Source organism: Ceratina calcarata, unplaced genomic scaffold, assembly GCF_001652005.2.
Source record: "Ceratina calcarata isolate Rehan_Ccalc_2016 unplaced genomic scaffold, ASM165200v1 scaffold557.2, whole genome shotgun sequence".
In the NCBI taxonomy this organism is placed as follows: domain Eukaryota; kingdom Metazoa; phylum Arthropoda; class Insecta; order Hymenoptera; family Apidae; genus Ceratina; species Ceratina calcarata.
In genome coordinates this window covers 69937-84931 of record NW_017176762.1, presented here as the reverse complement: position 1 = coordinate 84931, position 14995 = coordinate 69937, and the positions used below count along the sequence as shown (strand labels likewise).

At 41.5% G+C, this 14995-nt stretch overlaps 1 protein-coding gene across 6 annotated transcripts; it reads right to left on the bottom strand.

Annotated features, from left to right (window-relative positions):
- Positions 1 to 454: 454 nt before the first annotated feature.
- Brd7-9 (Bromodomain containing 7/9) lies at positions 455 to 6363 on the bottom strand. Of its 6 annotated transcripts, none has more exons than XM_026817137.1 (4): positions 6061 to 6328; positions 5205 to 5683; positions 1869 to 3572; positions 455 to 1786 (listed from the first exon to the last, which is right to left on the bottom strand). In XM_026817137.1, the coding sequence occupies exons 2-4, from the start codon at positions 5248 to 5250 to the stop codon at positions 1125 to 1127; spliced, it is 2412 nt and encodes an 803-aa protein (XP_026672938.1). In that variant the 5' UTR covers positions 5251 to 5683; positions 6061 to 6328; the 3' UTR covers positions 455 to 1124. The 6 variants fall into 6 exon arrangements, with proteins under 6 accessions (XP_026672938.1, XP_017887344.1, XP_017887342.1 ...); XM_018031855.2 differs by lacking the exon at positions 5205 to 5683 and adding an exon at positions 4399 to 4511 and having other exon boundaries at positions 6061 to 6327; XM_018031853.2 differs by lacking the exon at positions 6061 to 6328 and adding an exon at positions 4399 to 4511 and having other exon boundaries at positions 5205 to 5929.
- Positions 6364 to 14995: the final 8632 nt, after the last annotated feature.

The following is a 14995-nucleotide window of genomic DNA, read 5'->3' as shown; positions in this document are numbered from 1 at the left end:
TGTGCTCATATAATCTGATGTCTAGCACTTAAATTCGTTCTAATAATCTGTATTCGAATCGCGATCCCGTCATGCATTCGGAATTCAGTTGTATGGAGGCAATTTTATTATTTATATTCATATAAATGGAAAACAATAACGAACAATAGGTTTGTTAACAGTTAGGTAACAATAGAATTCGACGAATCAATTCGTTAAAATTCAACGAGCAATTGTTGAACCAAGCAATTATTATTCAATGCAATTACGTAGTCGCGTTTAAAATCAACAGCCATATTAAAATTGCTACGAGTGAAACATTCGTCTTCGTTTGATAGAACGTCACTTATTTCATTTCATTATTCTTAATTTGTCTTTTTACAGAAGTGAATGAAAGTGAACAAGTGAATCAACTATGCTCGGAGACAAGGACACCGTACGCTGCATTGGGTATGTAAATGAACGATGAAATTAATTCTTTGAAAAATGATGTATTCTGTTTTTCGCACGGAAACGAAATTTTCGATATCGCTATGCACAATGATCATAACTCGCGTTCTCGTGATAATCGATTGGAAAAACTAGATATATAGAAGTAGGAAAGATAGTTCGAGAAAGTAAAAGAGCGTGTTTTGAAAACTCTCATGGGAATATATCAATTCTTTTCTTCTTTCAAAGGAAAATGCATTTACCACTTTTAAAAATACACCTTATGTACAATTTCCTATTTCATATTTCCATTTCCATTTTAAAGTAAAAACGGAGTTACATTCCATCGCAAAGTGCAAAATAATTCAGAGGTTCTACTGACAAACAGAATTAAAATAAAGCAGACTTCTGCTCGGAATTCATTAGCCGTACTTCAGTATCAAACAGTATTTGTCTTACAATTCGTCATTTAATAATATTATGCTTCACAAATTATATTCCATTCCAAACTCTCTCAGTCTATGCGATATTTCATTACACAAATTTCATAAACGGAATTAAATATGGTATTGGTCGAATGAGAACATGATTATTTCAAACACGATCTGATTTATTGGCCGGCCCGCTTAAAATTAAACGTATATACGTAATAAAATGTACAACCTGCGAGAGGTGAATCTTAATTAGAAATCAATATAATCGGAGAATCGTCCACACTAAGATTCAGACAGTATATCTTCCAATGTTTTGTCGTCGTGGAGTGGCGAGTGTCCTAACGTAGGGTCACTTTCCAAAAATTCGCGTAGCTCCGATTCGAGATCGGGTACCGCGGACGTCTCCGCCGTGTTCAATAAAGAGGCGGATGTCTGAGCGTGGGTTATACCAATTTGTATCGGTATCGGAGCCTGGCTCGTATTCACGATGTTCATCGGCTGATTCTGCTGATTACTAGGGCTGAGCAAATTCGCGTTTTGAATCGGTGACGGCGCCGACAACAAGTTCGCCGGAACTTGATTGTTACCGGCAGCCTGCGTCATCAAACTGCTTTCGGCAACTATGGTCGGGTTATGCGTGATCGGTTCAACCTCCATAGGCTCCGGCCCACCAAGAGGCGCAATACCCATAGCTCTTCGCAATCCGTCCACAGGCGCGATTGCCGAGGGCGGGAGTTTCTTAGCTATTTCCGTTAAATTATCCGTGATTTTATCGGCTATCGCCACTTCCGATTCTGACGGCTTAGGAACATTCGACAAGTGCGCGGGCGGTTGTGTCGAGAGCCGCTCGTGCTGCGTTTGCTTCAACCGACTTAACATTTGCGAAGTGTCGTCCAATCGATTCTGCAAAGCTGACCGTTCCTCGACGAGCTTCAGCTCTTCCTCTGTAAAATAAAATTAAATTTAAAGTGTTACTAATGATTTCGCAAGTGTTTTAAAACGTAATTTTGCTTCACACAAAGTTACCTAAGTTCTCCAAGAAATTAATATCGATTCCTATATCCGACAGCGTTTTTAATTGATCGATGTCCACTTTTACGATGTCCGCGGGGGCGATATTGCGGTTCATGTCTTGCATAGGTTTCTCTAATAAATGTTTTATCTTTTCTTCCTCTTCTTTGAGCCGTCGCTTCTCCTCGAGGAATTTCTTAGTCTTCCTGTGATCTCCTCCCGTCAAAATATCCAGCAGATCGTCGACCATAGTCAACGTGTAATCACAGTCTTTAGCGAAATCTAGTATCGATTCTGCGTATTGTACAGCGGTCTCGTCACCGTAAGTTTGATAAACTAAGTCTGTCTCGTCTTTCGTGAGGTTGGCGAACGTGGAATCATAGCTGGGTGCATAAGAACCGAAGGCACCGTAGTACAAGGGTTTCACCGGTTTCGACATGTTCCTCCTGTCCTCTCGAAAGCCTGCTAACGCTCCTGTACCGTGATTCAATTTGCCTATAAGTTGCCCTAACGACACCGGTCTCTGATTAGTTCCTGGGATCACACCATCTCCCGGGACTATGATTTGTAAACTGGTAGTTCCGTCTTTCTTCTGTCTCAGGAAACCCATTTTCGAGTTCAACCTTTTCAGTGTCAATTTCTCCGACGCGACTTTCGCAGCACCGCGGGCCTGCTTCAATATCTCTTCAGGAGTCAAATCGTCAGGTATAGCTTCGAATTTTCCTAAGTTCGCCAGCCTCATCTTCCTCTGGTTCTCCTTTCGGAGCTCCTCCGCTTCTTCGTTGCGCTCCTCCTGTTCTCGTTCGCGTTCGATCTGCTCCTCCGTCACCGGAACATCCGGATTGTTCGGATCTTCCATACCTAATTCGAACCCGAGTTCCTCCTTGGACAGATCCTGCATGTAAGTAAGAACGGGTCTCAGCTGACGAAGTTTCTCGGGTGTAACCATTTTAAGGCCAACGTGTAACAGCTTCTTCGCTGCTTTGTAGTAAATGGTGTCCGGGTGATTATACGTGGTAGCGTTGTTGCACATCAGCTTGAAATCATCGATGAATTCATTCAAGTTTTGATAGTTATTGTCGTCTATCTTTTGCTTTATGGTACTGAAATCCATGGGATTAGTTATGATCTGAGAATATCCGGGTGCGATACTGTCCGTGACCGGCCAGGCGAAAAACTGCTGGGGATCACGTTTCTCCATCGACCTGAAGAGATGCTCTAGTAATCGTTGGAGCGGCGTGCGCTCGGCAATTTTCCTAAGCACGCAAGTTCTCGGCTCGCGATGCGGTGAGAGAGAACTAATGTGGCTAACGACACCGAGCCTGTGTTCACCACTGGACGGTAGTCTCGGTGGCAGCAGTTGATGACTCGGAATTTTTTTAGGGATTTCGACCAGGTTCTCATCGGCATCTCCTACAGATTCCTGACTGGACTCCTCTCTCCTCCGCTTCTTATCTTTGTGATGATGCTTGTGCCTTTTGTCCTTCTTTTTCTTTTTCTTCTTCAATTTCTTGTGCCCCAAGTACCTGTCGTATTCCGATTCCTGCGTTACTGAGCAGTTGAGACCCAACTGCTGTTGGTAGACGCCTAAGTGCTGCGACAACATCGTTGCTTGACTCGGGGATTCGTTCCCGTATTCAGGCGTCCCACTACTACCCCCTACTTTCAGAATTAATTTCAAAGTACGAGGTTTGTCCGGAGTTGTATAATGCCCCTCAACTGAAATCGAAAGAGAGAGGCATAGTTATTTCGGACTCCATAAAAAATCATTTAATAAACATGAGTATAATCGAAGCGTAAAGCTATAAATAAAATCTAGTGCATGCAGCGATAAAACAATGTCTTGCGGAAAATCATACAAAAGTGCAGAATTACAGCGTATTGTTGTAATGAAGAAAAAAAAATTACTGTGCTACATATTGCATTGTATAATCTTGCAGAGGTGTGGAGAGAAAAACAAATAGTGTAATGTTGAATTAATGAACGTCTACGGGATATTAACAGAAAGGGTGAAGGGGGGATGATGACAATAATGATGATAATGAAGATTGTATAACAGGACAGTGACCTTGTTTTCACATTCAACAAACTGGAAGCGAGATGGAAGTAGCTTGACTTAAAATTAAATAAACCTTGACAGAGAAGTATGCGATAAAATAATTGTTGTTGCATTGACCGATTGAGTCTGTGGGAGTAATCAAGGAGGGAGCAACTGTTTAATATTGAGAATACCTCGTGGAGGTAAAGCAAAAGCATGTATGGCCTCTGTCGCCATAATACATAACAGCCAGGGTACTAAGTGATTGAAGTGCAACAGTCATAGCAGTATTCCAGACAATTATTTCCAATAAATACAGTGAAACGTAAGTTCGACGCTCTTGTTGCACTTCAACTGATCTTGACAGACAACAAAATATATATACATATATATGTACATATATATATATATAAGTGAAAAAGGGTTTGAGACTTCTGAGTAAATTTTGGAAGCACAGCTAGTTTCTGTCGTGCAACCAGTCCATGTCGTTTGTTACACGTCACTTACTTCCACTTCACACGTGTTGCTGTGGAACCTTCGTTTATACTTTTGCATCCACCTCACTTCTATACTCCAACCTCACTCTCAGTTTGTCCTTGGTGAAAACGTAGTCAATATTCCTGTGCATCATTAAACTATGAGTACAAGAAGGATTCCAATGAAAACGTTGTGCGAAGCATCGACCGATCCTATCATCTCGGCTAGTCAGAAACCTCTACGCCTGGCATACATCTTTAATATTCATTTCTACTTTTTCATTTGAATCCTTGCACGGTTGACACGAGCAAGAACGTCGGAAAGACGTGTGAGACGTCCTGAGTATTGCGAAAACAAATCAGTTATTAACTAACAGAGAAATATTGAATAGAACGAAACGAGGACAAAACGGAGTGTTCGAGAAATGAAAGACACCCGTCGTCAGTCTTAGGCTGCGTGGTGCACAATTGAGAATGGAAGCTTTGAAACACAGTATGCAGACACCTGCTAACGTGGCGCAATGAACTGTCAAACGCGAGCATGATTCGTACAGAAAACGAAAAAAAAAAAACAAAAGAGAAATAATCGCGTTTAAGCGATATTGTCGAGAGGCGCCGTTTGAATTCGTAAGCGCGTTCCAGCGTTCCTTGTTCGGAGCACGACACAGTGTGCGACACGACGTAACACGCACCAACGGACAAGCGATTCAAGTAACGCGACGGCCTGTACGATGCCAAGATGATGTGTAACGAAACGCTTCAAATAAATCGACGACAGACGACGATACGACAAAGACGGGCCGAGATACGCCGGATTTCACTGTCCGGTCCCCTCACCTTCGTGCCTCTCGCGCTTGTGCTTTTTGTGCTTCTTCGAGCCCATGGTTCGCACGTCTGACCACAGCGTGGTGAATAATACTAACGAGAAACGATAAACACTAGATCGTGTACCAGCGCGGAACGCGGTCTCTGATAATACCGCGCTCCGTTACATGCACAGACAACACGGCGGCGGCCATTGAAGACGACGTCACGCAACTTCGAGCCGTTATGGTGGATGCAATGTGTCTCTCTCTCTTTCTCTCTCTCTCTCTCTCTCTCTCTTTCGCCATTTCCCTTTCCCCGGCACGGAAACATAATGGCCAGCTGCACCGTCATGGCGACGCGTCGTTCGAACGATGCGCGGCCTCTACGACATCCCTTCCAATGCTACGTTCATCGAATATTTCTCTACATTCGGTTGAATGATCCCCTTCGCGAAACAGATATCGAACACCGCTCCTACATCGATAAAATGGTTCAACCCTGTGACACATCTGAATTAAAAAGAATAGCAATTTATTAAAAGCTTGGTCGGCATTTCAATTTTTAAATCTATCAATATATGTGCACACTTGTTCTACGAATTCCGCTACGCCATTGCGTTTCAATCAAAAGAACAAAAGCACACGATTTGATTCGCTTATAATTAATTCCTCAGGCTTAAAGATAGAACAAAGAGTCTGTGCTCGTTCGATCGGAAGTCCGATTTAGATGCCCGCAGTATAACGATTTACGCACATACGTACATACGTTTGAATGAAAATTATTTTCCACGGCGCGAGGTTGTCCACGTTCAGATCCAGACATTGTGCACGCAGCTTTAAAGGCGCTTCCTAACCTAAAGAAAGATAACCGAAGTAACGACACTTACCGTGCACCGGGCGACAAACCAACGTATTCACAGGCACGCTTAAACGCACTGGGCGAGCTCACCGAGCGAGCGAGCACTATGCCGGAATATTTATTGAAATCGCGGCCAAGCACCGCGGCGTCGACGAACGAGACGAAGCCGCGATCCAATTAAAGGGGCAAACGATCAGCTGTTCCGTCGAAACGTCGAGCGCGATCGAGAACAAGGCAGAAAGAGAGGACGGAGAGGAACATGATGAGAAATGCGCTCCCTCGAGTCGAACAAAAAAATTTACACACACGTATTCTCACACAATGGCAGATGCGCCTTGTGTCGTTCCCTTCTTGCGCCTCGAGATGCCACGGAACGCCAAGGTGCACGGCCAACCGATTCCTGTTTTCTGCCTCCCTTCGAATCTCTCGCCTTCGATCGGAGCACGACCAGGGGCTTGTCGACCTTAACTGCACAAGGACAGAAAAATTGCCGACGCCTCGCACGCCTTTGGATCTTTTTTTCATTTTATTTCACTTAAGACCTCCACCATACTCGCTTTAACTACCAATAGCTGTATTAAAATGAACATACGAACAGTTTCATTCTTTGTTCCTTCATATACGACACATTTAGTCAATCGAATGTATTACAATTTATGTACTTAATTAAAAAACTGGGAATTCGCAGCACTCGAACTTAATCCCACTTCTGGAAACGCATCGCTAATGATATACTTGTATATATTTGCTTGTTGGATAAAAAGTAACGAATGCTACAATGGACTTGCATTATGTATCAATGGAAAGAGTACGGTTGGCACAGCCTTACAGATCTGACGGGTTTTGATTCTAGCTTTCGCATTAAATCGGAGCACTCTGCCCGTGGATCTCCATGCATTTGAAATGCTAATGCGATTTTCCTCGTGAGCAAAACGTTTTACGAACGTACCGTGCTAACATCCGGCTACGTGTCACCAGCTTTTCATATTTCGTATGGTGTCAGAGTTCAACCTGTGACATAACTCATGCTCTCGTTGTGGAAAAAGAGATTTATGGATAGAAAGTGTGTATGAATGCCCAATGCCATGATTTATGTTTTCATGCTGTCTGGTAATTATTTTATGGACATTAATACTTAAGTGAACTTTACTTAAGATTAAAACGTCTATTCTGCTTCCTAATTACGTATTACGTATTACGAAAAATGATTTGTAATTAAACTATGGAAAGTTATTCGATAAATTTTGTGTAAGGGTTGGAACGATGACTAGAAAAGTATCGGCGGTTGGACAGTCTTTTCATTGAAACGGTTATTACCTCCCGTAGGTAGCCGAAAGAATGCGTGTTTCCGCATAATATTTCAAAACTGGACAAACACTGGATATCACTTTGATCTCATTGTCAGAAGCGTTTATCAGAAGCAATGCCTACGTTGTCGCCACGTTTTAAATAGCATGAAAGTACAGAGACGTTTACGGCAATTAAATTCTATAGTGAACATTAAGATTTTTGTTCACGATACAATATCTAAATACTCACTTGCTTAAAATTGCTTTTGAAATAATAGGGAGAAAAGATAGTGAACAGAAATTGTTACGTGAATAGATATTTGGACATTTACTGTGTAACTGGTGTAAAATTTGATACACGTAAATTAGTTGATGTAATCATGTAGTACAAACACATAACATAATTAATACATATGATTTTGCTAATGCAAAAGATGAGATTTCCCCGCAGAGGAGGTTTCTGCATTCTGCTGCCATCTAGAACAGTTACCCGGGTAACAAGTTCTGAGATTATTCATCACTGTATGAACGAAAATGTGATAATTCGTACGTGCAACCCGCCACAGTCGCGTTATCACTGCGATGAAATTGCATACATTAATACGTACATACATACTTAGAATGTATACAGAAAACTCATGCATGGAACCGCAATTACAGTCACATGTTTCGTTAAATTCCCGCTTCCATCAAAGAGTCATAGTTCACTAAAGGTCAAAATTACCGATTCGGATGAAATTCAGATTAAAATCCAATTGACAATTACGTGAGGCGCACTTAAAGAGATTCCTAGATAATCAATACTTCACGGGACTGACGCTCTCCTTTCATAGCTTTTGAAACCCGGCTGCGTGACCATTTACATAGTCAAATGGTTTCTGAACGTACAAAAGCCGAGAACTAGGTCCTCTAGCTTTTTTCAAAGACATCGATCGCCGGAATTCGAACTCGAGCCCTACTTCTTTCATTTTTGTTAGTAAAGTAAGAACCGCATCGGTTGGTGTAAGGAGGCAGACGTACGGTCCTGGGGAAACCCGGCACGGTATATGCAGATTGCACAGCGCACACGTGGCTACGTTCGAGTACTCACTTCCATATCATCCTCGAGTAATAACTCCGTGATTCATTATCGCATGCACTTTGTCAAAAGTTTCGAGTGTTTCGCCATTACCGTGACAAACTAGGTGTATTCTGCTGTAGCAAGTCTCGCGTTAGAGATTAGTAATTCGTTTCTGAATTAATTCAATTTTCGCGACTCGGTGATTCGAAATAACCGTGGAGCGGGTGACTTTGGAGGGCAGCCAACAGAGACCAAGTTAAGACGAAATTCAACCTCTTTATGTACCTTTTGCCGACTTTTTATAGCTCCATTGCAATAATTGTTTCGATTGCATCTTTTACTCCCTTCAAATTTAATCTTAACGCTTTCGCATTTCGTTTAACGTCCTTCTTTATCATGTTGGCTTCCTTTAAAATGGTTTCAGCTCTCAATTTTCTCGGTCATAATCCGTATCATTTAGATTGTGAATTTCATGGGTTTATAAGAAATATATGAATACAAAAATACATATATTCTATTCAAGGAGCGTAAAGTGAAATTTCTATTTTTTTATTAACATTAATAACGACCAGTTTATATATTATAAACTCTTTAACCCTGGAACCCTTAACAGGTCATAATTCTAGAAGAATAAAGTAAAAACCATAGAATTTTTGATACTTAAAGTTATAGAAAAATAAGCCAGTGAGTAGAAATTGGAATGTGAACAAAAATCTGAATATTTGCTGGACATGTTCGTGGCCAGAAGCAAATGAAGTTACAACTTCGTCCACCCTTTTATTCTCTCCAGCGAGGCGAAGCAGAGAGAAACTCTGGGCAAAGTTCTTTTACCCGGTCCTTATTGTTAGCAACCAATGGCTCTCCATCGAGGGTAGTTCTGCGATTGTTACGTTCCTGGAAGCAGCCGGTGCGGATGGCACGCACACGTGGGTACCCTTGTTGTGGCGCCCACCGGATCGGAGCCGGTTCAGGCTCGATTCACACTAGCAGCCACAGTACGAATGAATCGTGTCAAATTAAACAATCGACTAAATCTTTTGAACGTAATTCATACATTGCAATACTCTCGTTGATTAAATACATGGCTTGATACAATTCTAAATTTTGTCTGATTAACATGCAACCGAATTGTCATATGCTAGTGTGAAGCCGGTCTGATTGTCAGCAGAGTAAACGTCCTCGTGTATATACTCCGGAGTTCTCTGGCGTATGCGTGCACACACGCGTGCACACATCTACATACATAAAACAGGCGATCGGGCCGCGAAGCCATGAGTAGGCTTTGTGTCAGCGCAAAGAGCGCAGTCGGTGTTCCAAACGCGCGCGGCGCGGTTGCTGTTCCAAGCGAAATTCGTAAGACAAAAGGGGTAGGAAGAGAGTCGAAGACTGAGAGAGAGAGAGAAAGAGCGGAGGAGCCCCTTCCAGGCGAGTTAACACGCGCGATTCGATCAAACGCGAGCGTTATCGCGCGCAAGGCACGCGTTAGTTTACGCGGTCCGTTCTGGACGCGTGCGAGCCTATGAGACGCGGTTCCCAAGCGTGCTCTACAGCACACATCTATCCTCGCGGGTGCGATAAGGACGAAGCGGAGACACGCCATCGCATACACACGCGGTTCTTTCCCCACGCGGTTCTCTCCGTTTCTTTTGCTCGTGCGATCGCTTCGCAGCCGCTTCATTCGTCTCCCTACCTCCGTATCGTCCTCCTCGCTCCGTACCGACTGCTCTTTGTTCGTTCCCTCGTGGCGCGTTATCGTTGTCGCACGGTCACAAGCGGCTGCCGGCAGAATCAGACTGTAATATTCGCGTCGGCGAATGGAGAAGGCGTTCGCCAATCGTCTTAAACGAAAGTGCCGTTCCGTTGAAGAGTTAAATTATCGCGTCGGTTTCCGCGCGGCACGCGCCCCTTGGGGCTAAACGTAGTTCGGACGTAAACAAAACGTGGGGAGGGGTTTCTAGTGTCCGATAGTGGTGCTCGTTTCTTCTTTTTTTTTTTTTTTGGAGTGAGTAGAGAAGAATGGAGCGATTCAGAGTCACGCCGGCGAATAGTACGTCGCAGTACGCGCAGCAGCAACAACAATCGTTGGACTACGGTGAGTTTTGTTATGTTTTATCGCCGCGCGGTGCGCCGGCATTTAAACGGTTATGTATTTAGAAACTTAATGAATGAGCATTTGCATTATGCTCGAGACACATAGATATCAACATTTTTACTTGAACGCGTGTGCTTCTTCTTTTTTGACTTATACATATATACTATTATGTAAATACTTCATTTATGGTATGATTGTTATAATTAGACTACGAGTCTTTATACGAAATAAAAATAGAAATTCTTTTTGTACTTCATAGATAGAAATATGCATTTTATTTTTTAATTAAATGAATCTTTTCTATTTGCTGTTCATACCATTTTTTTTTTTTATATCTACAGTCAAAGCTACAGACTTCATTATTGTTGTTTTTAATAGTGTCAGAATTGAATCCAATAGACAGTTCGACGCAGTATGCAAGAATATAACATGTTGCATCTTTTAATTGTCAATCGAGTTTTGCTGGCACAGCGGTGTTCATATTAGTGTGTATTTGCATAAGCAACCGCGGTCTATTCACCGGAACTGATAAACGTAATATGGTCAAAGAGCATCTCGATTCAGTTCTGTTTAATGGAAGTCCTACGAGTCTATTTATGGAGAGTCTCGTGGCGCGGACAAGTGAGCTACCTGCTCTCAACGCATAATTTAACCCTCAGAGCTGGTCAAGGTTTCCCCAAGCAGACGTAGTAATCGCACGCGATTTCGTTTAGATTATTATTGCTGTATTATAAAGCATAAAACACTTAGCCCTTTTAATGACATTAAAAGTCCAGCAGTTAAAACAGTTTTCTCCTCTCGGCGTTTTTTGGCATCTCGGGAGATAGCGCAAGTCGGTCGCATTTTAATATTGTTGTACGAAAAAATTATTTTATTCAGTTCATTTACATGCAAATACATCTCTAAAGGTATACAATTTGAGAAATCATATTCTTCTGTTAATAAATTTTAAAATATAATTAACGTGTAACTAAAAAGACAGACAACATAGATTTTGGTGAACTGCACTAAATTGCACTCAAATATAAAAAATAGTATGTTAGTGTAAAAAAATTGTGGATAGGTTTCGTGTAATTTGGATGATAATTAATTAACACTTTGACAATTGAATAAATTAATTTCTATTGATGAATCGTTTGCGAATTTAAATCTTCCTGTATTTCTCGTCTGTCACGGCCTGACAACGGAGGATCAATATTTTACCTGGTTCGACAGAAGTAAATTGCAAAGTGGAATATTTTTTTTATCTGATATCAGATAATGTGCAGGTCGGATTCTATCGGAAGTCCATTTCGTGATTCTTTTTAATTCAACTCGCTGTCAAAAACGTGTCGCGTCATGCATTCTTCTCAATGAATTCGCAAATCGGAAAGCGATTACATATCGGTGCGTCCGTCCAAGCAACGCAACACCACGTCTGCTCGAAGAAACCAGTCTGATCGTCGTATATCGCGCATACCAAGCCGTATCACAACTCTGATAAATGGACGAACGACTTCGCTTTACATATTTACATATATAACAGTCGTTTTCACAGGTTCACCTGTACAGATTATTTATTTCGCAAATCACATAATAAAATTTATGTTACGAAAATCTTCAGAAATTAAAGTAAGGATTTAAAAATTGTTGCATATGCAAATCGCAGTTTATAAAAACGTGGCAGCTTCGAGTAGCTCGAGAGGAAAACATTATTTCCAGGTAGCTAATAGGAGTCTATCCTTCATTTCAATTAGCCACACGTTACTTCCTGTCGTATCTGTTTTCTGCTTTTTCGCCGCGCTAAAGAAAAGATAATGGGAGTGGTAAAGAAAACGATCAATGAACGTCGGTGAACTTGCGTCGCGAGAGGCGACGAGGACGGCGCGGCGCGAGGGACGTCTATTGTCGAGAAGGTATTCGGAGTGGCTCCAAAAATAAAGTATCGATGAAACACTGCAATTGTCAAGGTCGGCCACCTTGGTTCCAGCCGAACCACTGCGATTTGATTATCCGGCGGCCGCCGTGTTTCTCAACCTTACGGGTTCCAGGGAGCGAAGCCTTCTAATATGGGATACGCGTTACGTAAATCGTTGCTCCGATTCATAGCCACCGACGAAGCTTGTTTAATCGTTTTCCGCATGTCAATGTTGCAGACGAATTATCATTGCGTAATTCCCGCGAAATGATAGCGAGTTGTGCAATCGTCGGTCTCGTTTCATCAATGCGATTCCAAGCCCTTGGCTAGTTGATTCTATTGCCTCTAGTATACGTATATGTTGGACTGCAATTTCATTCTTTAAACATCCGAACGCAGGACGACACTACCTTCACCCTCGTAGTTTCACCCCAAACTATGTTCGTTCCTCGAACTGGAATCCCGCTTTTTTTCTCTGCTAACTTTTATCCGACAGCAGGGGAGACCGCATGAGAACCGTTTGGGCTGCTCGAAGGCTGAACTTTGCCGACGAGCGAAACCTAACGGTTTGGGGCGGGGTGAAAGGGGCAGCTGCATCCCTGCTACGAACGCCGCGGCGTCGAGGGGTCGATAATCACGCGAGCCCATCCTACACGTTGTATTTTCACCGCACCGGTCTACGATCCCCCCATGCACGTGGCGGAGTTCTGCCTCCACCGTTCTCGATCAAATCCACCCCCGTCGCGTATCCACCTAGCCTCCTTACCACACCTTCTCTGCCGTCGCGACGTTATCGATAAACTGCAGGTTAAGGTTGCACGAGTCTCTAAATAAAAATAATGATAAAATAGCTATTAAGTGTTGCATCAATAAAATGCAATTATTAAGTATTTAATGAGGCTATTAAAAAAAAAAGATACTACATTTTGAATTCTTAGGTTGAATAATAAAATTTTGACTGCATTTATGAAAGAACATAAATAACATTTTTACGTCTTTTTTGACGACTTTTTATATCTCCATTGTAATAATTCGATTGCTTCTTTGACTGCAAATTTAATCTTAACGTTTTTGTTTAAAATCCAAACCACACTATTTCTCCTTCCTTTTGTAATATTTATTATATTAAATGTCTGTATAATCTTATTGCATAATTACCAGAGCGCCTTGGAATGTATCTCGAACTATAAATATTAAAATGAAGTCTGACCTGGTTCTCTGAGAAATAGAGACGTAGAATCCACTGGCGTGAACCCTTATTTTTCGCCAATTTAGTAGGTAACATTGACCTTCTGCCTTATCGCGTCGTTATCGGAGTCTACCCTCTCAAATCGCGCATCCACTTGCATCATGTCCTTCTGTCGTGTCATCAAAAAATTAGCAGCTTTCGAGAATGCCCATTTTTCAAAGAAATTATTACATCATATACTTTTATTTGAATAATTCATCATTTATTATATCATTTATTACATAATTGTTTATATATGCCATTTATTGTATGACTGTTTATATGATTTCTTATATGATTGTTTATATGTACGATTTATTTTGCAATTGTTTATATGATTTATTATATGATTTATGTACAATGATGCAACGGTTGCTCGTTGGTATGCTACAAGTGGATATGCGGGTTTAGACGGAGAAATGAGACAGCCGCGGCATACATGGGCGTATGTAACGAGGTTGTTAATTTCGGTCGCGTGTGTTGCTTATTAACCCTTAATCAGGTCGCGGTGAACATGGTTTTCGTACATTTAGGTTCATTCATGGTTTTTCGTTATTTTTCGTACATACCAGGACCAGCGTTTTTAATTAGCCGACTAAATATCGACTCGCCTAATCATATAGACATTCGTTCAGATATTATGACACGTGGAAGAAATGTTTGCTTAATAAATCGTGAAATACAATTTGTAGTATTATATAACAAATGGATCACTAAATTATTTAAATTACTTTCATAAAATCGAATACATCTTCCATACATTTTTATTACCTTTAAATGACACGTATAAAATAAATCCCCTGGTAAATAAAAAGCAATTCATGAAATTATTCATCTAAAACAAATTACGTTAATGCGAAACTGGTGGACAATATAACTTTTTCCTATGGTCGTTTATTATTTCGCAGCGTCAATGTTTAATTTAACTTGAAATTGGATTTGCTAGAAGGGAATAATACTACGAACTGAACAAATGGTTGGAAATGTGTACACGGTTGTCGTCAGATAGGGGTAGGAAATAAGATTCAGATTATACTGGGGTCATTCATCACGTGAACGTTTCCTCTTGGTACCTGTGCCACGTAAATAGCGAGCTGTGTCGCACAATACATATATACGTGTATGTGAGGGTGTTCTTTGTCGGGATGTCATGCGAGAGACGTGGCGCCCTCAGACAAGGGGAAACTAGAACGTGCAACTTTAGGCAGGGTAGAAACCCTTTCTTAGCTTCGCTTACTCCACTTGGCCCGGGGAACAATGCTGCACGTTTCTAAAATTCTCTTCATTATTTAGAAAGGAGAACTTCGTTTTTCTTTCCTCTGATACTACGTTTATCCATACTCGTGTTCAGAATTATCAGACAGCTCGGAATTAAATATTTATTGAAGGTTGTAGTG